Source organism: Lagopus leucura, unplaced genomic scaffold (assembly GCF_019238085.1).
Source record: "Lagopus leucura isolate 7727_CA_CO unplaced genomic scaffold, USGS_WTPT01 Super-Scaffold_100029, whole genome shotgun sequence".
Taxonomy (NCBI): Eukaryota; Metazoa; Chordata; class Aves; order Galliformes; family Phasianidae; genus Lagopus; species Lagopus leucura.
In genome coordinates, this window is record NW_024962280.1 from 359,297 (window position 1) to 382,260 (window position 22,964).

Here is a 22,964-nt window from a genome sequence, read left to right on the forward strand (position 1 = left end):
TAGGGGGCTTCCCCTGAAAGCAGATCAACGAGATGTCCTCTCCCCCCAGTCAGCGGCCATTTCCCCACAGCAGACCTTGGGAACCGGCTGCTCGCTGCCATCCTGAGAGGCTGCAGCACAACGGGTGACTCGGGCTCCTCGGGAACCTCCAGCACAGCCCTTGCTTGAGGAGCACCCCTGCCCTCCCGTAGGCACAGGCTGCGGGTGTGTGGCTGCGTGCTGGCAGGGCGCACGGCGTTAATGGGAGCGCTGTGTTCCAAGCAGTAAAACGTGCTTTTCTGCAGGCGGTCGCGAAGGCGGGGAGTGTTTTAACAGCTAAGAATTTGGTATATTCCCTTTAACTAAAGTAGCGAAATTAATCCTCTTAAACACTGTGTGTGGGGGGAGGGAGAGAAATTAATTCCTGAATAGTACTTAATCCTGAGGAGAAGGCAGTATTTGAGAGAACGCTGATCTGTAGAGCAGTGCAGAACCAATTGGAAGCTGGCTGGGGATTAGTTCAGTTTCCAGTTGTAAATGAGCGTTGCGTTAAAGAAAGCACTACTGTGCCTAGCGGAGGAGATGCAATGAGCTGAAATTGCTGAGTGATGCATCCAGCTGTGTGGCAGAGACAGGGAGTCCTAAGACACATGTAATTATATGCAATAATCTAAAGACAACTTTGAAAAAATCAAGCTCTATGGAGCAACCTATGCAAGTGTATTATGCTGTAAATAGACAGTCTAAAACCAGCAATTGAGTGGTGATCATAGCATCTGGCATACGAGGTGAGCACCAGGCTGGTAAGAGAGCCTGAGAAGGGTAGTTTGCAATAGGGCCTGGTGCATCTCAGCAACGCACTGGGCTCTCTGGGACATGTGGGCACGGTGCTGGGTCCCTGTGGTGTAACCAGGTGGGAGCGCTGTGATGTGATGGGGAAGGAGGGGTGGGGGGGCACACTGAACAGTAGGGGTGGCAGTGGGGCTACAGTGAGCAGCAGGGCCAATGGAAGGGAGCAAGTGGTGGTGTTTTGCTGTGGCTGCTTCTGCAGCACCACGTCACCTGAGCAGTTGCCCTTTGCAGTCCTGGGGCCTCTGCTGGCCCAGCCTTGGCGGCTGCTCAGGGACTGAGGTGCTGCAGAGCCACAGTGCCCTCTGCTAACTTCTCTCTGGGTGTGGAGAGGAAGGGTGAGGAAATGGGTAGGCGGCAGGAAGGTAGTTGTGTTAGAGGTGGGCAGGGACAGGGGGCCTGGCCTCCTTCCTCTGCCAAGTGCGGTTTCTCCTCCTCTCTCCGTGCCCTGCCAGCCAGCCTGGCGCCAGGGTGAGATCTTCTGTGTTTTGCTCCAAATAAGCCGTAATTGTTAGAAGCAGCTGTAGCCACTGAGCTGAGAAGTGTTAATAAGAAATGTTGTTTTTTCGTTTGTTTTGTGTGGAGCAGATAAAATTATTCCATGGCTTGTTCTGAAGTGACGTGAAGGTATGCTAGTTCTTAGATAACCATTTGTATTACGTGGCGTGGATGTGACTGATCGACCAAGTCAGAAAAGCCTCTGCTCTTGTTACCTGCGCAGCACCAGCAGCAGTGCAGGGCTACAAGCTGATCAGTGTTAGCATCATTGATGCAGCAGCTGAGAACGATGTGGTTGCAGCTGTGAAGTCCTTAGTGATCTGAAGCGATACACATTGCTGCGGTTTGAGGGCAGCGGCTCTGTTGCCAGGCAGCACATCTCAAACACTGCTGGGCTTCCCCAGCTTTGGTTACTGATGGGGTGTCAGTGAGAAGGGGAGCAGCCTGGGGAGAGACCTGTGTCATCAGCAGGCAGTTCGAGGGGTGGCTTTCCCCCTGCCGTGGGTAAGGAGCGAGCATAACTATGGAAATCCAGCCTGCCCTTTTTATTAAGTATTACAGCACCACCATCCTTCAGTTTTCTACAGCACCAGTAAAACAAATTTCTTAATTTCTCTGTGGATATGCAAAGACTCAGAGTGCAAAGCTACAGAATCAGGATTCGATGGCCAAGGTTCCTGCGTCCAGTTCAGTTCTTGGGTTCATATGAACTGTTCTCTGAAGTGTGTTTACTTTCCCGTGTAGCATTTTTGCTAGGAATGGTTTGCACAAGAACACGTATATCAAAGGATCCATGCAGGTGCTTGTGGCAGCCAGCCAAAGAGTGCTCTCCTTAGCAACAAAAAGCTGGTTCTGCAGGCAGCAGTGCATCTGGGTTGTCATTTGACTCAGGGTGTAGGGAATGGATGGGGGCAAAGCAGAAGAACATGGTGAAAATGATGAAGACTTTCCCCTTGACCCTTTGTTTCTTTTTGCTTGCTTTCTTCCATGTTTTCGAGTAAGACTTGTACACCTTCTTGGCAATAATTACATAAAACAGAAGCTTAAGAATGAGACAAACTGGCAGATGTAATCAACAATTTGAGTCCAGGGTAGCTCTTCAGTGAAGCATGCTTCTTCACCGACTGTGGTGTTGCTTTCTTGTTCAATAGGATCAAGTTTGGCACAGAGAGAACCAGGAAAAAGAGCCAGACCAGACCCATGAGGATCTTTGCTGAACTCACTTGCTGCACCCAGAACTTCCTGAAAGGTCTCGTGATCTTGAGAAACCCATCAGAAGCAATGAGACTCAGGAGCACTGTGCTAATATAAATGGTGTCATAGAATATTATGGCTGAAAAGCAAAGACAAAGGCCTTCAGTTGCCATGGTCCCAGGCCAGAGTCTGTTAGCATTCTCAGGGGAAGCATCAGAGTCATTGTAAAATCAGATACTAAGTTATTGTTCAGGTAGACAATGAAAGTCGATGTACTTGGAGTATGGAAGAAAGCCCATATGGCCAGGCTGTTCAGTGTGAGTCCAGCAGGAAGCCGAGCGTGCAGAGCGCTGGGAAGAGCCGGTGGGTGGCTGTGGTGTCACGGTGCAGAGCTGGGCGCTCTGCTGGAGCCACTGCTGGTACTCTGGTTTGCAAAGTCTCCAATTCTCAAAGTAGACTCGGATAAAAAGGGGAGAGACAATGTAAAGTATGACTGTTTGTATTCAGGATGACACATTCCTCGTTATTATTATTAGCAGGTTTATACAAATGCACAAAAATCTGTCAAATGTGCATTAAACTCAACAACGTTATATGTAAAATTCTGTCAAGGGTTGTTTGCAGAGTAGTGAAGAGTTGAAAGGTTATAGCAGTGGAATGCCCGGAGAACCGTTTGTGTTCACATGGAAATGTATTCCAGTATGGAGTAGAGATTTTGTGGTTGTGGTTAAAAAGCCCCCCAGGTGCCTCTGGGAAAGCGAATTCTGGTATTTCTTACCCAGCACACACCACTCTTCCTTTATCAGCACAGGTTTTAACATTTTTGAGAATAGGGTGCACACTGCTGGCTGTCAGCCTCACATCTGCAAACGAGACAGCCAGGAGCTCCACCGTGCCACGGGGATGCTGCAGGAGTGCAAGTACCTGAGCACAGCTGGCAGCAGCTGTTTCAAGGAGGGTCTCTGATTATCTGGTTCGTCTGCAGACAGGAGCCTGGAGCAAAGTTATAACAGCAAGGAAACGTGTAGAAAGAATAGACTTTTTCTGCTGGCAGTGGTGTGTCGTTTCCTTCCTGATTTTCATTTATCACCCGAGTTACTTAATCATGTTTTTTGTTGCCTTTCCGTCTTCCTTTTGTTCTTTGTCAGGAAGAACCACTTTCTCTGCTGACAAAGGAAAAATGACCACATCTGTGAAGACAGGCATGCCTTCTGATTTTTGTTTGTGTGGAGTGGCACACTGTGCTGTAGGTGTGCGTGCAGATGTCAGTGTTAATGTTGACAGAGAGGGCAGAGCCCCCAGAGTGGCAGAGGTGAAGGTGGCCTTTCTCACTGTCATCATCCTCGTGTGTCCATAGCTGCCTGCCCTGACTTCTGATCGTGCACCAGGACTGCATAAAGCTGAGGTGGTTCATTGCGTAGTACTGATTTCCAAGGCAGTGTCGTCATGTTTTCTCCTATATCTTGTCACTGCTCCCAACTGCAGAGGCAGGTACTGTGTGCCTGTGTGCAGCGTCAGTGACCTCCGTGTGGTACACAGAGAGCTGCAGGACCTGTGGTTTGAACGCTCCAGCTGATCAGGAGAGGCATCTGCCAGATAACTGCCACTTTCCCTCCACGTGTGGTGCAAGAAATGTGGACAATGTGTTGGGAATCTTGCACGTCCCTCCTGGCCCCCAAGTGGGTGCTGAAAGCATGCAGTGAAGTGACTGCACGCTGGTTCCAGGGCAATAACAGCACCCTGTTTTTGATGCTGCAATGTACAGTGGTGTGATGTGTGCGCAGGAGGCTTTGTGAAGCCCTTGATTTGTGCTGACAGGTTATGGGAGATGCATTGGCTCCAGGGCTGAGCGCTGACATGTGTGAACTGTGTTTTAATGTTTTAGGAAGTTGGATACCCGTCCTGAAGACTCCCTGTGCTCTGCCAAGGGGCAGAAACTGTCAGAGAAGGGTGGACAGGACATTGGGTGGCCGCTCTGCACACTTACGTGGTGGTGGCAAGTGTTTCTGAATGGGAGCTGTTTTGCAGTGATGATAAATGAGCCCTAATCCATCACATCAGCTTAGGGTTTGTATGATGATTGTTCCTGAAAATTCCAGCCTGCTTGTTCTCGCTTTTCCAAATGAAGAGAAGTGGTTAAAATTATTGTTTAGTGCAAGAAAGCAGTCCTTAATGATTAGTAAAGATTTTACCATGAGTCTTTCTTTCCCTGAGATCTAAATATTCTGTAAATCAAGCCTTTGTGCATTTTTAAATGTAATGCATCTTCCTCTATAAAAGTTATTTTTAATCTATGAAGGTCAAGTATTTGAAGATTGAAGTCGCATGAAGATAAGCCTGACTATGCAGTAATTTTCTCTGATGCACAACTACTGATTTTTGGTCAGTGTGTTAAGAATTGCAAGCATATACTGAGATAAGCCAAACATGATGCTGTTATCAAACATCTGCACAGGCAAATAGCTTACCTACAGATGTGCTGCATTTCTGTTTGTCTGATGATTGCATACTAAGTGGCAACTTCCCGTACTGAAAAGCTGCATTTGTTATGGGGTTTATTTACATCCATTCCTTTGTTGTCATGGGCTTTCCCCTGGCCCAAGTTAAGCTGCTTCTGCAAAATCTCTGCAGCTCATCTTCTGTTCAGTAGCATTCTGTGACTCTGGTTTATTTTTTTCTTACAGCTCCAGCTATAAATTCAAACTTTTTCCCAGCAACTCCGTCAGACGTGGAGCCTGTGAGCAGATGGTGCCCTTGTTGTATTCAGTTGTTCTAATTTTTGTCCTTCCTGCAACTGGCGATGTTGGTTCCATGGATCTGTGTTTCATCTGCAGGGCAGATTGTGAAGGCGCAGGTGAAATTGTGGTTAGCCTTAGCAGGATCCTTCTGCTCCCCAACCCCAGGGAAACGTACGTGGCCAGGCAGGGCTGTGGCAGGTCCTTTGTGCTAAAGTGGGGTATCCTCAGTGTCGTCTCCTCCGTTCTGCCCTGCTGTCTGTGCTCCGAGTTCTGGCGATGCGGTGGCCTTGCACAGCATGCCTAGCAAGGACTTTCGAAACGACTTGCAAAGGAAGAAGTAAATGAATGGATCTAGGCAAGCGTTCAGCGATGTCAGCCACAGCGTGCTCTCCTTTAAGTAAAACAGGGTGTTCACTGCAGAGCAGTCAAAAACATTTCTTGTTTGGCTCAAAGTGTAGGGAATTCTGGTAAAGTGGAATGGTGCAAAACATATAAAGAACACTGCGATTATGATGAAAACCTTCAGATTTACAGATTTTCTGGATGGTCTTCCCGTGGATCTTGTCCTCTGATAGGACTTATACAATTCTTTGCTTATAAGTATGTAGCATACAACTATGACTGCTAAATTAACCCAGAAGATAAGTTGGCAGATGTAGTTTACGATTTCATGCCAGACTAAGCCAAACTCAGATTTCAAGAGGGCACACTTTTTTACGTTCTTAGGTGTTTTTTTCTTGTTTGTTAGAATCATGTTGGGTAATGAAAGAGTAAACATCGATATCCAAATAGCCATGGAGAGGATCTTGGCGCCTCGAAGGCTCCTTGTGGTTGATGTTCTGAATGGCGAGGTGGCTTTCTGATAGCGGTCGATGGTTATCAGCCCGAGGAACAAGATGCTGATGTACATGGTGAAGTAAAACACGACCTGGCTGACCTGGCACACGAATCCTCTCAGCACCCACGGTACCAACTGTGCGTCGCTGAGGATTTTAAATGGAAAAGTCAGAATCATGAGGATGTCAGAAATGACAGTATTCTTGAGGAAGATGATGAAATTGGATTTACTTGATATTTTGAAGAAGATCCACGTTGCCAGGCCATTCATAGTGAGGCCCACCAGGAAGAGAAGAGTATAAAGCAAGGGGAAGATGACCTGTCTGATTCTGTTATCGCTGGTGCAGTTGCTACCATTGATAGAGTAGCTGAAGTTGCTTGTGGCTTTTGTTTGCATTTCGTCTTCTCCACCCTCCTTCTGAAAAACAAAACCAAAAGAAGAAGAAAAGTAAGGAATAGTGAAGCTGGAGATGATGCCTTTTCTGATTTCGGTCTTCTTAGTCTGTTTCTCATTTTTATACAGGGAGTATTTCTGTTGGACTTTGCCACCTGTGCTGCTTTCCTCTGAGGTTGGAGCAGGCAGTGCTGGGCATGGCCGTGCCGAGGGGAACTGCTGCCCTGGTCTGTTGGGTCCTGCCTGGCAGGGGCTGTGAGGAGGTGTGGGGTAGGATGGGCAGAGGCCTGCTGCTGTGATGGGCTGTGGGGCTGCCAGCCCCAGCTGGGTGCCGCCTGCTGTGCCGTGTGGGGCCTGTGGCAGCGGCTGCCTGAAGGTGTGCTCTGATCCAAGGAGAAAGGCAAGCATCTTTTTCCTCGTCCTTAATGTGGAAAAGAGGGAGCAGTGGAACTCCTTCTGGGTGCACATTTGGTAGGGAGAGACCGATGTCAATGTAATGCCCTTCTTGCTTCTCTTGCCCCAGCCCCACTGTCGGATACCTTCAAGGCTCTCGCTACCATTCCCCCCGCACATCCCCCAGATGCAGGGACGCCCACTTGCCCTGCAGGTTCCCGCTGTCGGTTTGGGGCCAGGAGACAGCTGTGGCAGCCGGGCATTGCAGGCTGCCTGGGAGAGGGGGCTGGCGGTGCCCTGCAGCTGAGATGTCAGCACTGACATCGGGGTGTTGCTGCGGCAGGTGCACGTTTGCCAGCATGGTCTGTGAAGGCTTTCGTAGCTTTGCTTGTATAGGAATTAATTTACAGCATCACAGCTAGTTTTTCCTGTCGCTTTTCTAAATCGGCTGTTCTACCCAACGTGGTACTGCAGGAAGCACCGACCCGCGGTGTGGAGCCGTGCGGCACTGCAGGCGCTGCGGTCACCAGCACGTGGAGCTGGCAGGCCGCGCTGTGCCTGCTGGGAGGCGGGGGGGCGCCGTGCGTCCTCACAGGGGCCGCTTTCGGGTGCACGGCGGTGCCGTTGCAGTGAGCGCGGTTGGCTGGGGTGAGCTCTGTCTTGGGAAGCAAGGTCAGCCAGCACCCGAGCATCCTGACACGGCCCTCACTGAGCTCCAGGTTCCTTTTCTATCGAAAAGGGTTGGAGAGGAATATTAGAATCTGCTTTTGCCCTGAACTGCGTGGCAGATCCGGCTGCCGCGTCCAGTCCTAACAAAGCAAGGATTCCCCAGGCTGCAGGATCAGAAAGCAAGCAGAAATCAGAGGGGATTACCGTAGCGTGCTGCCGAGCAGCGCTGCCGTGCTGGGTTGCTGCGGCTCCTGGTGCAGCAGCAGCGCTGTGAGACGCGTGGAGCTGGGGGGCCTCAGGTGCTGCAGTGCCGGGCTGCTGGCGGGCAGGGTCTGGCTCCTCAGCCGGGAGGACAGCTGCTGATCCCGGGTGATGCCATCAGCGCTTCTGCTTTTGTTTCCTCCAGAACAGAGAGAGAAATAGAACTTTCTATATAATTAGAGGCTTACTTCCTACTTTTGACCTACAGATAGAGCTGCTATTTTTAAAGGAGGTCGTATCGTGTGTTCTGTAAGCCGGCACAACTTTCCTGAGCGTGGAGTTGTGCTCCCATCTCTGTGCCTTGTGATTTGTGTGGAACTTATTTGTTAGTACTTTTGTGTGCAGCCCTCCTTGTTTGGAAACTGAATGGTCTCATGGTGTAAAGAGAAGCAGTGATTGGAGAAGGTGATTTTATGTTATAATTCAAAAATATTTACACCTTTTATAATTTGCTGAGCAGTTCTTCCAGTTTTAAAGTTATGAATTTGGCATCAACTTTGTGTGATACATGGTAGTAGAAGACTAAATGTAACTAGTTAGAGTTCCAGTGAACTATACACACGTCAGTTTCTTTTGGATTTACAAAATGCAGTCTTAAGAGTTGGACGGCATCTTCTTTTTAGTGGGGTTGTACGTAGAGAGAAGTGAGGAGCAGCTGGTGGACCTCAGTGCTGCCTGCCGTGGGGCTGGGGGTGGGCATGGTGTGCATCTCCTGGGCCTGTGTTCGTAGGTCCCTGCGGGATGTGTGGTACCAGATGACATCTGTTCCTCTGTGTTCTGAACCTGGCTGTTCAGTGATTTCGCTTGGTGCTGTTTCCTCTGCAGTGATAATCACAGGAGATGCTTTTTGCAATGAAATGTTCGTTACTGCTTGTTGCAGTTTGGGCTGCTGGGCTTCTGCAAGTGATGACAAAACAGTGATGAGAGACTTCACTCCTCCTGCTCTTTTCAGGATGAATCTTCAAGTCATGAATGTAACCAGCGCATGATTCTCCTCTATGGTGTTGGCAAGGAGCGTGATGAGGCAAGACATCAGCTGAGGAAGATTACCAAAGACATCCTGAAGATTCTGAATAAGAAGAGTACTACTGAAATGGGTGGTAAATGCTTTCGCACTGCTGCCTGGTAGCCCATAGCAGAGATGATGGGAGCTGTGCAGCCCCAGCATGAGGTGCAGCCTGCTGCCCTGCCCTGCTCAGCGTTACAGCAGCCAGGCTGTCTGCACCGGTGTGGGGATAAAGCCTGGAGTTTGGTGCTCTGGCCAGGCAGCAGTATGCATTGCTTGTCTTCCTAGCAAAACAGTGTGACCATTTTTCAGTTGTTATTGAATGTCACCTTTTTTGCACTGATGACCTTAATGTAGCTTTCACATTGTTACGTGGAAAACTGAGGGAAGAAGGATTTCATGTAGTCATAAGTGATGCTTTTACTGTTAAATGTCTTACAAAGCAATAGTAATGCATAGCTACAAGAGCTCCACTAAATATAAAGTGACCAAAATAATCTTTTATCTGTTAAGTTGGGGATGAAGGACAAAAGGCCAGGAAGAACAAACAAGAAGCATTTCCAACTCTAGAGACTGTGTTCACAAAACTACAGCAGCTGTCATATTTTGACCAACATCAGGTGACATCTCAGGTACTTCCCTTACATAAAATTGTGGCCTGTTGTGTTCTGCTGTAGAGTTATCAATTAGGGGACAAATCTGGGTTTTTAAGTAGTGTTTTATATATGCTAGGAGTATCACTGCTTCTTTTAAGGTAAGAGAAGAAAGTGCTGTGTTGGTATTTTAAAATGCTGCTTCTGTGGGTATTTCTTTGTTTTGTTGGGATGCTTTTGTTTGCGTTTACTGTGTTTGTTTGTTTGCAAGAAACTTTCGGGGTTATTATAGATTTGATTTTTTTAGTTGAAAATTTGGAAGTCAATTTTATGTTTCAGCTTACAGCTTTGTTTAGGGCTCACTGGTAAATTAGGTCTTACCAGCCAATCTCTTGCATATGTGTAAGGTCTGTTCCTGCATTTGTGTGAAGGATGGTGAGCTGCGTGTTTGTGCAACACCTTGAGTACATCTGTGGAAAACAGCTGGATAATACAGTTTGTTCATCCCTTGCTGTTAAAACTGGTACTCAGCCTTTGCTATTAACAAGCTGTCTTAGTAGCTGAATGGAGATCAGAAACAACTTCCTTGGGTGCTTGGTGCTCCTGGCCTCTGTCTGGACTCACCTGCCCATGTCTGGGCACAGGCTTTCCTCACTTCCAGCTGTTACTGTTTCAAAGTGTTTCTGATACCTGAGGGCAGCCTAGGAAAAGACTAACAGTGAATGACTGATATTTGATTTATAACACATCTTCAGTGCTTTTCTTCTGAATGAATTTATTACACGTTATTTTTGCAGGGTGAAGTGTGAGTTGTTATCGCTGTACAAAAATCACAGTTCCATAGGTTGGAAAAAGAGATTTGGGCTCTCTTTGAAACACAAATTGCATTTTAAAAGTAGGTATTTGTCAAGAGGAGTTTGACCCTCAGCTATGAAGCAGCAAACCAGCATTTTCTGCACAATCACTGTCGAAAATATAGCAGCATTATATCTGACTTGCAGGATAGTAGAGTAACATACAGACTCTGTGGTTGTACATGATTTGTTGGTGCTGTTATCTACAAAGTGCTGTCACTTGCTATTAGCAGTCACAGAGCAGGATTTTTGAAGCACTAGCGTGTTTGAGGAGCCCTTGGATGTCATACAGCCTTTCAACTTCTATTTTCACAGATCTCCAGCAATGTTCTCGAACAAATAACTAGTTTTGCCTCAGGAACATCCTATCACCTCCCCTTGGCTCACCACATACAGCTCATCTTTGATCTCATGGAACCAGCGCTGAATATCAACGGACTGATAGACTTTGCAATACAGGTAAAAAGAGTTTGTTTTAAGAATGGATACATCAGGACACAGCTGCGATACGCAGTGTGAAACCAGAAGGAAAAAAGTGCTGTACAGCACATTCTTCTGATCTGCTGCTGTGTGCTTTCCTCTATTTCAGTTTCCTAACCTCTAAAACAGCATGCCAGATACTTCCCCTCCTGCCTGTTTTTGACTGTTACAGACAAAGGCTAGCTGTACTTTTTTTGGTAATTAATAAAAATCTGGATTCTTTTAACGTAAGATATTTTCATATGGGCTTCACAGTTTTAGGCTCAAGCATCTTGTTACACAGCAAAGCATTTGGGTGGCGGAGATGCTGTTTGCTTCTGAAAAACAGTTCTGAGGAGCACGTTCTGTACTTTACAGTTCAGTTGGCTGCCTCTTTCCCTCGTTCTTTGGCAAACAAAGAATTCCATTTTGGTTTGCCATTTAGTTTTTCCTTAATTGTTTTTTAGCCCCTGTTTTACATGTCGGAAGTTGTTCTCAGTTGATTGTTCTGGTGTGTTGTCAGCTGCTGAACGAGCTGAGTGTGGTGGAGGCAGAGCTGCTGCTGAAGTCGTCCAGCCTGGCAGGGAGCTACACCACGGGGCTGTGCGTGTGCATCGTTGCTGTCCTGCGGCGTTACCACGCCTGCCTCATTCTCAACTCGGAGCAAACTGCACAAGTCTTTGAAGGGTTTGTGGCAGCTCGTTTCCTGAAAGTATTTCTGTTGTTATTTTTAAATAAGATCTGTGTTTAGGTTCAGGTGGGGAGGCTGAGCAGTGCACAGCGCTGCGAGCTGCAGCAGCGGCCCTTGCTGGAAGGCTGCAAGCCGGCTCGGAGCCACGCTCAGCCTGGTGTGTGGCTCACCTCTGCAGCCTGCTCCAGCCTCACCCCTGGGAGCGCGGCAGATGGTGGGAGCTGGGTCTTGATTTGCTTCCCTCTTGCTCGGTTGTCCCCAGCACCTCTGTATCCCCTCCTCTGGCACCCACGTAGCTCACAGGTGACACCAAATTCACGTGGGCCCCATCAGTCTGTGCACGCAAGGCTTGCCGTCACCCTGCCAACAAAGGGTTTTGTGACGTGTAACGATACGAGATGTGGTGGAATGAACTCGGAATGGTTTTATCTTTGCAGGTTGTGTGGAGTGGTGAAGCATGTTGTTAATCCCTCAGAGTGTTCCTCCCCAGAAAGATGTATTTTGGCCTACCTCTATGACCTGTATGTGTCCTGCAGCCACCTGCGAAGCAAGTTTGGAGACCTCTTCAGGTGAGTTCTACTGGGATCGTTCCTCGCCTGCTGCAGACTCCTGGGCTTTCAGTTCAGTTTGCTTTCTGTGGAAAATGCACTGCCATCTTTGCAGCTTTGCCTTTATGGGTACAGTCCTCCCGCCCGTGCTCCGTGCAGCAGTGCAGTGCTGGTGTAGGTGCTGCAGCTGCCCTGGAGGAGCAGTGGCAGGGATCTGCTCTGCTCGGCAGCGCAGTGAGGGCGTGGGGCGAGGTGGGAGGCAGTGGTGCTGCACAGCTTTGGCCTTCCCATGCCTCCACTTCTCAGGGTTCGTGGAGCTGGTTTGCTGTGGCGTAATGCTGATCTGTAAGGCTTTAGTGATGGGCTGTAGTTACAGTGCGGGATAGAAAATAACAAACTCTCGGTTGGCACAGCTCTGCCATTTTGTTAAATATTTCTTTGATGTGGAGAGAGACACAAACATGTTGGAGTTTGTGAAGTTTTGTGCTCCGTTGTTCAGTTCCTTGATTTTTTAATTAAAATAATATTTTAGATAGCCATATGCTGTATTTATGGCTCTTACTTTTTAAAGGGGGATGGAAAGCCTTTCATATGCAAGTATATGTCTTGTGAGAGTGACAAACCATGCCCGTTACTGTTTCCCCTCCTAAGTTACACACCTGGATTTGAGCTGTGTGTTTCAGATTTGTGGGCTTTGTTTCATGGTGAGCAAGAGCAGAGTTCTCAGTAATAATTTTTCAACGAGTTTATGAGCATGTGGGAATAGTGGTATTTAGTTTGAGAAACAATGGGAAAATGAAACTAAAGAACTACAGAAACGTATTAGATGTGTGGTCATTCTTCTACCTAAAATCTGAAGTTCACTAATTCAAGAAACATCCTACCCTGCAATAGAAATTCAAATTGTCATCTAATAATCCAGAGATATTTGGGATATAAAATCACCCAGTAATGTAGCTTAAAGCCCCCTTCTCAGATAAGCGTAGCTGGAAGTTCTGTGAAAACTGGCAGTAGAATTTATGCATACATTTCCTAAGCAGCTGTATATCAGATGTGTTGTGTCGCTGCTTTTCTTCTTGGTTTCCGTACTGCTATTAAAACAAAACCAAACCCACTAACCTGCACCAGTAACTGCTTTAGAAGCTTCTTAGCGTGCTGCAAGTCCTGCTGTTTCTCTCTCTCTACATCAGTTTGAAGGGACCATAAAATACAGTTCGTAAACGTACAGATCTTGAGACTTACCTTTCTGGCATTGCAGTGCTTTGGCGATGACTTATGATTCCCTCTGCAGTATTTCTCAGCTGGGTTTTACTTGGTGATCTGCGTGTTTTAGTTTGGCATTGTTAGTGTGTTTAATCGCACTCACTAACCTTTCCTTAATAAACAGTTTATTCACTTTTTGACAACTTACAAGGAAAGCCTGTGGTGTTTGGTAAGTCACTGCCAAAAGGAATATGTGTGTGCTCCTTTACCTGGCCACTCACAGTGTCAGTGCATGGCACAGAAGCTTCTTACCAAGCAGGGCTTTGATGCTGTGCACAGGGGTAATCAAGGACTTGGTGATCCCACCGTGCCCAGTAACATCTGTGCAGGATACCTCTATTTTTGGCAACTCTCTCTGTTTTGATCCTCAGTAGTGCCTGTTCTAAGGTGAAGCAAACAATATACAGCAACGTTCAGCCTTCAAATTCCAATCTGCTGTGGGATCCGGAGTTCATGCTAGACTTTATTGAGAACCCTTCTGCTCACAGCATTAACTACTCAATGCTGGGCAAGATCCTGAGCGACAACGCAGCCAACCGCTACAGCTTCGTCTGCAACGCTCTAATGAATGTGTGCATGGGGCACCAAGATGCAGGAAGGTAAGGGAGACCCTCTGCAGTTGGAACTGTGTGCATTTTTACATGGCACACGTGAGATTTCCATTTACCTGTTTGGTTTGTGTCTCTGTTGCAATAGTTTTCATTCATTACTCTTTCTGATTGCTGAAAATGTATTTAGTAAGTTTCCTTTAAGTGACGTTAATTAAATCAACCTGCATAATTTGACAGAAAGGAGTAGCTAGTAGGAGCTGCTCACTGTAGGGTAAGCTGGAAGCTGTAATGTCAGCAGATGTGCTGTTCTGGGTAGGACAGCTCAGTGCAGTCTTTGCCCATTAGATGCCTGCAAACAAGGGAAGATTCTGCATTAGATCATTTCCTTATTATGCAATCTATGCTTAATTCATTACGTGTGCGAGTTATTATTCTTTATGAAGTTCATCTTTGTAGGTAATATGTAACTTTTCAAAAACTACTTTGTAAGAAGAATTCAAAATTTTTATTGGGTAGAAGCAACTAGATTTATAACAACTGTCAGTTGGATGCTAAGAGTAGCTTAGACTTCACAGAGCATGGCTCCAGCAGGGCTCCAGCCATCGGAGTGTAGGGTGGCATCAGCACCCAGCAGGCTGCCCAGCTCTGTCTGCCTGTAGCACCAGCAGGATCCAGCTCTTGTCGCAGCACGGTTTGGTCTGATCCTGTGTGTCACTGCTGGACCTTACAGCTCTTAGAGCTTTCTAGGGCATCTCAAGGTACTGAAGAAGTGTAGTGAAGAACCCCTGCAGTAAAATTAGTCACACTGGTGTAGAGTTTTACATCACTCCTTCCTCTGTGCATCACCTCTTCTTGTGCAAAAGCAGCACTGTGGTACTAAAGCTGCCTTGCTCTGTTTTCCAGTCATGCAGTCTCTGGTGTAGGATGAAAGGGGTGCTGGTTTGGGATCTAGCTCTTACACCTGTAAGATCTAGCTCTTACACCTGTCCCCAGCACCTTCGTTCCTATTAAACAATGAAAATTTCTGGACTTTGGTGTTCCAATACTGTTCCAATATGTATGAAGATAGTCTTGGTAGTTAGGCCTCGTTGCAGCAGTAGCCAGCTGTCATTGTAAAGGCTGCTGGCAAACCACAAAACCTAGGGGATTGGGGAATATTTTTCCTTTGGATTGGCTCCTGCCCAGGCTGTGTGCTATACCTGTGCCTTTCTCCCCTTTCACGGTCTGAAGGCATCTGGGGAACTTGGAGCATCTTGGCAGAGAGGAGCGGCTGAGATGAAGCAGTTCTGTACACCAGCAAAGAGGAAATGTGTCCAAAAAAGTTTTAGTGTGGAACAGGGGAAAAATAACTTGTGCTGAGCTGAGTCAGTTCTGCTCTGTTTTTAAAAATGTCATTTAACTGAGTCATACACTGAATCACACATTGCAGAATATGCAACTCTGAAACTGCATGGAATGAAATTCACAGAATCAGAAATTCAGGAATCACCTGAGTTGGAGGTGGCCTTTAAGGCTGTGTGGCCCAACTCCCCTGCAGTGGACTGGCACATCTGCAGCTCCATCAGGCTCTCAGAAGAACTTTTTCATGCCGTTTGATGTTCTCTCTCCCTGCTCTCAAGCAGTAGTGCTGCCTGGCGCAGGGCGAGCTGACGGGGGTGGGGTGAGGAGCACTGCACACACTGCTTTCTTGTGGCATGTTTGCATGACAGAGATCATTGCTGCTGTTTGCAGGCAGTGCTGAGGAAAGGCAGTGCGCCCAGTGGGCAGGAAAGCCAGTATTGCTGGGCATATACAGCAGGGTTTGCACAAAATAAAGGCCCCATGGCAGATCTGTGCATGCCATGGGCTGCGAGTCACGTATTGTTTCTTCTGGGTGCTGCAGTTGTCCGCAGCTGATAGCTTAAGATTATGTGCAGCATAATTGTATTTGGCCATTACCTCCACCTTGAGTAGGGAAATGCCCTTTCTTTTGCCAAGCAGGAATTTGCTTTGACCTGAATATTTCTTTTTGTTCTTCTCTCCTAGGATTAATGACATAGCAAACCTTTGTGCAGAGCTGACGGCGTGCTGCACCGTGCTGAGCTCAGAGTGGCTGGGGGTTGTCAAAGCTCTTTGCTGCTCTTCCAATCACGTGTGGGGTTTCAATGATCTGCTCTGCAGTGTGGATGTAAGTTCACACTACCTTCTGAAGTACCTCTTGAACCTCTTTACCTGGGAAACACAAAGAGTTGCAGTAAGGTCCCCATTCGGTACATAATGCTGGGCACAGTTTAGTCATTTATCTGCTGAAGTTTTCAAGGCTTTTCGTTGGACTTTGGACTGAGATTTCTGATTTTTATTCTTTCCTACATCTTCAGTTTGAATGTTAAATGAGGGCAGTGCTTAGAGTTTTCTCTCTGTTGTGGAACAGTATGTAAGATTTGGAGGGGCTTTTGGAAAGGAGCAGATGCACTTTCTCTAAAATGCTGGTGGATGTGTAAGTAACCATCCCTATTTTAATGGCTCTGGCTTTTAGACTGTAGAGGTGTTTTCTGTTCTTTTCTCTCCGATACAAGTTGCCATACTCCTGTCAAAGTCAACAAGATTATAATGAGTAACTGTATTCAATATCTGATCCAATAGGTTGATCCTCAGTTTAGGAACTGATTGAAGCTGTGAATGTTGGGGATATATTCTTATTGGTGTTATCAGTTTTTATTGAGTGATAATATTTTCCCAGATTGGTATAAGACTAGCGGATGTTACTTTGGAATTAATTTGTGATATCTGAAACAGATGTATTTTAAAATTAAGAGCTATCTGTATTGTCACAAAAAGTTTGTGGACACACTGAAATGTGCAGATGGCTGCTCACATGTACACGTTTTACTGTTTGCTCTCCTGGTGAGTTCCTTAATAATCATGGCAGCGCTGTGCACTGTCATGTGAAGCATTGCCGTGTTTTCCCTCCCAGGTGAGTGATCTGTCATTCCACGATTCCCTGGCCACTTTCATTGCCATACTGATTGCCCGGCAGTGCTTTTCTCTGGAAGATGTCGTTCAGCACGTAGCACTGCCTTCTCTTCTGGCAGCTGGTAAGAACACACCGAGAGAAAAACGTAGAATGAAAGGCTGAAGATGTTTTAGGGAGTTTCCTTTGAGTGAGTAAGAAGTGAGAAGAGCTCTCCTGTAGGAAGAGCCACCTGTTGTACGTACAGCATGTATGTCGCTGTAGTTCACAAAAGGGGGGATGCTGGGTTACAGCAGAGCTCCCATGGCTGACAAGTGGTGGCAGAGCTGCTGGCAGTGCTCTGTCTTGTGTGATGCAGCATCACTTTCTGCTCAGGAATTTCGTGCTCTACACTGCATGCTTGAATGTCTACCAGATCTACTGAAGTTGTGCTTAGGCACATCTTGGAAGATCACCTTTATCTTCTGCAGCCCACAGCAAGCATCTGTCTCTCATTTCCTTCTGCTATCAGTGCCCGACGTTGGCATTTTCTCTCTGACATATCATCCTAGCATCCAGCCTGGAACCTGTGTTCCTCTTTGTTTGCCACATTGCATGTTTCTTTTCACTTTTTGCCTAGATTTGTGTTTCTTATTTCTATTCTGACTTTCATAAGCCAGTTTAATCGTGTATTCATTTCTGCCATTAGTTAGGACTCTGGCTTAACAAAAATCATGCTGTTCTTTCCCGGTTTTGAGTGGCTCAAGGCCAGAAATGCTAATTCCTGATGATGAAATTATTATACTTGCATTTAAAATGGGGCTGTGAAGTAAAACCTTTCCAGGCCTGACAGCATGACTTGTGAGGTCCTGGGTAGATGCCCTACGTCCGTGTCCCATATTCCATAGCCTGTGGGGACCCAGATGCTGAGCCTGGGGCCAGGATGACTTGTCGGCTTCTCCTGCACCTCTTCAGGACACCGCAGGTCTGCCTCTTCCCCCAGGGAGCAGGTAAGCTGCCTGCTGAGTGCTACTTTTGTTTCAGAGCAGTGGCTTCAGATATTGTGTGTGAAAATATCCGTGGTGCAATTAGAAATGCAGCCTGCTTAAAGGAAAAAAGTCTTCACAAGAGAAAAGTTACTGTGTAGAATTCTTCTTTATTTGTAAAATAAAGTTCTGTGTGCTTATGAAACTCTGTATGTTCACTGAAACTTGTTATTTAACAAGAGCTGGCCATTGAGGTATTTACTCTGTTGGCAAGCTCCACCTTATCAATTCCATATCTTAAGAAAAAGAATTATGTTTTAAAGCAGCACCCATGTACACTTCAGCAGAGAAAGAGCTTTAGAAGTTCTGTTCTGATTGCTCTCATTCTGTCTGTGAATTTCATTGCAGCAGCCATGTCCCTGTGTGCTGGCAGCACCACGGCCACGCTCTGTTGTGCTGGCTTTGCTGGGGCAGTGGTGGCTCTGAGTGGGGTCTTTCTGCAGGGAGATAGAAGTGAATAGGGATAAACGTAATGCAGTTTGATAGCTTTGTGTGTAATTATTAGTTAATGTGCTTTTAAAACTGGGCACAGTGAAACACCTATAGTCCAACAGCAGAAGCGTGAGGAAATTGGACCTCAGACTATATTAACGTGTCTGTCCTTCTTAATTGGAATGCTCTGTGGTCTGACCTGTGTGTTCTGCCACAGACCAAAAGAGGAAGGAAAGGGGCAAGGAACAAGTAGGTGGCAGTTAAAAGGAAATAACCATTGAAATCACCTGTGTTTTGACTTCTAAATATTTCAGCAGACTTGATGACAAGGCTGTTTCTAAGGGAGGAATAAACTGAAAGCAGTTATTATTTTAAACTATTAAATGATGTCAGTTCTTCTGTCTAAAATTAGTAGTTTCTTTTTTGAACAGAAATGAATGAGCTGCTCTTACTCAGGCAAAATAAGTGAGTGTTCACTACTCATAGTGGTTTCTTGGGAAGACAAATGGCATCACTCCGAACATCCCCTGCTTCCCCTTTCTTTCCTGCCAGCCTGTGTTGCTGAGCACGATGCCACATGGTACTGAGAATCTCTTTGGTCAGCTGGGGTTGGCTGCCCTGCTGTGCCTGGTCAGCATCCTCGTGGTGTGGCAGCAACAAACAAAATCACCATGGCTGTGTGGGCACTGCTGGGCTGCCATTCAGAGCCAGAGCACCATGTATCCATGACTTACCATTGGTCTTCAGCTTCAGTTAGGATGTTCAGTTCTTCATTCAGTTACTGTACTTCTTTAGCTATTGTAGATGTAAAGCGTAACCATTTTCTACAAGATTTATCCTTCTTTCCACAGGAAAGCTATTTCCTGGAATTCGCTCTTCTTGTGATCGTCACCTCTTGGCTGCTGCTCACAACAGTATAGAAGTGGGAGCTGTGTTTGCAGTCTTAAAAGCTATTCTGATGCTTGGTAAGATCATGCAGAGTAACGTGTAACATTTCTGTTCTAGAGCTCGGGTCAAAACCTGGTAGTGCTAGTTCACATCCCTGGGGATGCTTCTGGGAGGGGAAAGCCCTGCTGACAGAACTAAAATGTAGATGCTGTCTGTGCTCCTGAAGCATGCAAGTAGCATTTCCCTCTCGGGCCAGGAGGCAGAGTTTCTCTGGTGAGTCAGTGCCAGCTGATGGCTCCAAGCAGATCTGACTTTTTGTGCTTGGACCTCCCCATACCAAACTCCAGTGCATTTCTAACTCTGGCAAGTCAATCAAGTACATAGAGGAAACAAGGTCTCAGATCTCTTTCCCCATCTTTTTCTTTTCTTCACCCCAATTTGTGTATGTCAGTCCTTGAAGAACTTGAAGAAGAATCACTGCTATGCAGTGATCCATCAACAAGGAGATATTATTTATCCAAACAAATAACTGCCTCAGATTTTTGGTTTGGCTTCTGTTCAGTTAGAGCTTTTGTGAGCTATGATGATGTGTATTTTTGGAGCTAAGTAAATGTCCAGTTAAAGAAGCAAGGTGTTCCAGAGGTGCGCATGCCCACAGAGATGTACCTCCAGCTTGAATTCCGGTGTTTTGTTCTCTGTTGGCCACTATCTCAGAACTGTCTCAAAACCCTGTGGTCCTTAATGATGAGACTTGTCATGCCATGTTGGTTGTTGATGCTAATAGCAAATGAGGGGTTTTCTAGAGGATGGCTGTCATAATGGTGAACCAGGTATGATCCACAGAAATTTCTGCTGACTTGAGATGTTTGGCTGTGTTAGCCTGCTTCACGTGCAGGCTGTCATCGTGCACGCTTCTGTATGGCCTCACAGGGTGTTACTGTGTGCAGCAGTTTGGGCTCCTTTCTCCACTCTTCCTCCCTGTAGCTGCATCTTCTTCCTCGTCCGAGGTTTTGAAGCCTTAAACATCAGTCATGTTAAAACTTTTACAGGTTTGATTTTTTGCACCCTGTCCTGTCTGCTCAGCCCTGCTTGTTTCAGGCAGGTGGTGTGGCCGTGCTGAGCTGATGCCTTGCAGAGAGGAAGGGGTCCTGGGCTCTGCCAGAGCTCCCTCAGCATGTGCTGCCCTTCTGTGTTCCCACAAAGGTCCATGTCTCTGGTGAAGAAGTCCATGGTGAAACAGGCTGAGGGAACCATCAGCCCAAACTTTTCTCTTGATGCGTAGAGTGTTTATAAATCAGAGTAGAGAGAAGACTTGGAACAAAGAGAGTCATCTGAGAAGAACAAGTAACCCAACTCTTCCTTATCTGCCAAAGCAATTCCATGCACTAGTGGGCCCTTGCCTGTGGAGCACACCAGGCTTTAAGTTGTGTTGAGTTCATATAAAACTTTCTCTACTTCTGAAACGTCCATCAGAAAGATGTTACACAAAAGGAAGGAGGTGGACGATGCGCTGGGCATGGCGGTTTTCAGACAGACTCCCAGCGCTGCCTTTTTTTGGAAGCAGCTGCCTCAGCCCTTCCTTGCTCCCGTGCCTCAGGAGATGCCCCTGCCTGCAGGCACCGGGCTTTGGGTAGCGCTCACCCTGTGCTCCTGCTCTGCAGGTGATGCTGAGATCGGCAGCAGCAGTGTGACCCCCGTGAAGAGCGAGGAGCTGCCCGTGAGAGGCTTGCTGGATGAGATCCCTGGGGACGAGATGTGGGCCTCCTCTCACGCTCTGAAGTCACGTGGAAAAGCTGTTTCCATAGAAACTGCCAGTTTAAGCGAGTATGCCAGATACGTGCTCAGAAGCATTTGCCAGCAGGTAATGTGTGCAGCTGCACTCTTCACATAGAGAAGGAATGGCGTTTCATTTGACATGGATAATGTGTATTGTGGTGCAGAATGATTGGTGCTGAAATATTTTAGTATGTGAGTTCTCACTGGTTTTCCTGCACTGGTGTTTAATACGCTGAGTAGGATGTTATCAAGGCTAAAAAGAAATATACAAAAGCATAAGGTAGTTTCTAGCATCCACCTGTGCTCTCAGATTTATTTTTCCTACCTGGCTCTTGAGCAGAAGAGTCCATCAGCTGTCTGTTCAAAGTCCTTGTGCAGTGATATTTGTTCTATTGCAAAGTTGCTTTCAAAGCATAAGATAAACCTTTGGAACCAGAAGTTAGGTCTTACACTTTCAGGTATGAATGATGGAAGACATTTATGGTTTCACGTGAACAGTATTTCCCTTTTAAGTTTTGCATGCTGAAAATCCCTTTTCTGTTTAGTTTACCAGACGTCAGTATTACACTGAAGCGATCCTGTGAATCTGTTATCTAATTACTTACAGGAATGGGTTGGAGAGCACTGTTTAAAAGAACCTGAAAGACTGTGCACAGATAAAGATCTAATTTTGGATCCTGTTCTTTCAAACAAGCAAGCGCAGAAACTTCTTCAGCTTATCTGTTATCCTCATGGTGTGAAAGAATGCTCCGAGGGGGACAACCCTCAGAGGCAGCACATCAAACGCATACTTCAGGTAAAGCAATGGACAAAAGGAAGGGGAAAAATTGCCACTCATGTAGTAACTCTTAGGCTGTCACTCAGCAGCACTGCTTTGCAGTTCCAGGTGCAGTCTAGCAGCAGGCCGTAATTCTTTAGAAGTCCCATGTGCTCAGGATCCCCAGTCTTTGCTATAGCCATCTTGCAGTGTGACTTCTGGTGTTTCCCTGCTTCTGATTCCATTGCTGTGTGTCAGTCACTGGGCAGCTGCTGGAAGGGAGCAGCTCTGGGAGCTGCTGAGGTGGGATGCATTCTGCAGGAGAGCTCTGTAGTGGCAGTGGGCTGAAAGACATTTGTGCTCCATAGAAAAGGCTCAGGTGCTGTCTGCGTGGTCCTCAGCTGATCATCTGTTCAAATTCAGCTAGCTCAGGAGCATTTCATTTCTCAAACTACAGAACTGTGCTTCTTTGAGTAGAACTTTGAGGGTTCAAATCAGTGACGTCCAGAACGAGAGTAAAAGACATTGGTGTGCTGCAAAATAGTCACTTCAGCTGCTGGATTTAACTTGGTGGTGTCTGGATGGCCTTGTACCAAATACACCACGTCTACTTGCATGGCAATACCATGGTTGAATGTAATTGCCAATGAAAGGGCAAATTACGTTTTCTGTACTTGTATTTAACTAGGCTCAGATTTTGCAGAGCGTGTTTTATTCAGAAAAGTTGCACGTTAGAGGTACTGAGTAATGAGAGCAGACAGTCAGCATACATTCCGGGGGAGGTCTGGTATCTCAACATGTCATCAGATTTTCAAAGAGTGCTGCTGGTGATGGTCTGCTTGTAGGATCAGGTTTTTGCACGTACTATGAGACCTTTTCCCCCTCAAACCTTTCAAGTGTTGACACACGTATTTGTAATGCTGATTCCTACCCAGAACTTAGACCAGTGGACTCTCCGGCAGTCTTGGTTGGAGCTGCAACTAATGATCAAGCAGTGCATGAAGGAGCCTGTGAGTATTTGTCTTCAGCCTTTCTTAGCTAAATATTTAATGCAAAAAAGTATGTTAAATTTTAACGTAGTCCATGAGCAAACATACCATGAATGTGCTAGTTTACTTATGTTTTACTGTAGGGTTCTGGGTCTGTGGCTGAAATGAACAGCTTGTTGGATAATATTGCAAAGGCGACAATAGAGGTGTTTCAGCAATCCGCTGATCTAAACAATAACTCTTCTAACTCTGGTATAGGCCTCTTCAATCCAAACTCTGTTGGAAATGCTGACACAAGTAATACAAGACAGAATGGTAAAAAGACATTCCTAAGGTATTTTCTGTAGCACCTTTTTAATTATTTTAGCCA

The 22,964-nt window shown here is 46.4% G+C and overlaps 2 protein-coding genes and 1 pseudogene across 7 annotated transcripts in view; 1 reads left to right on the forward strand and 2 right to left on the reverse strand.

The window, feature by feature from the left end:
- Window positions 1–22,964, forward strand: part of MED12L (mediator complex subunit 12L) — a 102,615-nt gene that overhangs the window by 62,667 nt on the left and 16,984 nt on the right. For all 5 annotated transcript variants that reach the window (XM_042881045.1, XM_042881046.1, XM_042881048.1 and 2 more), the window contains 14 exons: window positions 8,765–8,912; window positions 9,332–9,450; window positions 10,581–10,724; window positions 11,248–11,411; window positions 11,853–11,984; window positions 13,598–13,825; window positions 15,803–15,944; window positions 16,731–16,851; window positions 17,615–17,716; window positions 19,036–19,149; window positions 20,734–20,933; window positions 21,456–21,644; window positions 22,541–22,615; window positions 22,738–22,928. In XM_042881045.1, coding sequence (XP_042736979.1) covers window positions 8,765–8,912; window positions 9,332–9,450; window positions 10,581–10,724; window positions 11,248–11,411; window positions 11,853–11,984; window positions 13,598–13,825; window positions 15,803–15,944; window positions 16,731–16,851; window positions 17,615–17,716; window positions 19,036–19,149; window positions 20,734–20,933; window positions 21,456–21,644; window positions 22,541–22,615; window positions 22,738–22,928 — 2,069 coding nt within the window. The remainder of the gene's footprint in view (window positions 1–8,764; window positions 8,913–9,331; window positions 9,451–10,580; window positions 10,725–11,247; window positions 11,412–11,852; window positions 11,985–13,597; window positions 13,826–15,802; window positions 15,945–16,730; window positions 16,852–17,614; window positions 17,717–19,035; window positions 19,150–20,733; window positions 20,934–21,455; window positions 21,645–22,540; window positions 22,616–22,737; window positions 22,929–22,964) is intronic.
- Window positions 1,864–4,776, reverse strand: LOC122185348 (annotated as a pseudogene).
- On the reverse strand, window positions 2,756–7,923 carry P2RY12 (purinergic receptor P2Y12). 2 transcript variants are annotated; one of them, XR_006180850.1, is made up of 3 exons: window positions 7,756–7,923; window positions 4,989–6,513; window positions 2,756–2,977 (listed from the first exon to the last, which is right to left on the reverse strand). XR_006180850.1 is itself a non-coding variant. In XM_042881052.1 (2 exons), exon 2 carries the CDS (start codon window positions 6,490–6,492, stop codon window positions 5,467–5,469), a length of 1,026 nt encoding a protein of 341 aa, XP_042736986.1. In that variant the 5' UTR covers window positions 6,493–6,513; window positions 7,756–7,923; the 3' UTR covers window positions 4,826–5,466. The 2 variants fall into 2 exon arrangements, 1 of the variants encoding a protein (XP_042736986.1); XM_042881052.1 differs by lacking the exon at window positions 2,756–2,977 and having other exon boundaries at window positions 4,826–6,513.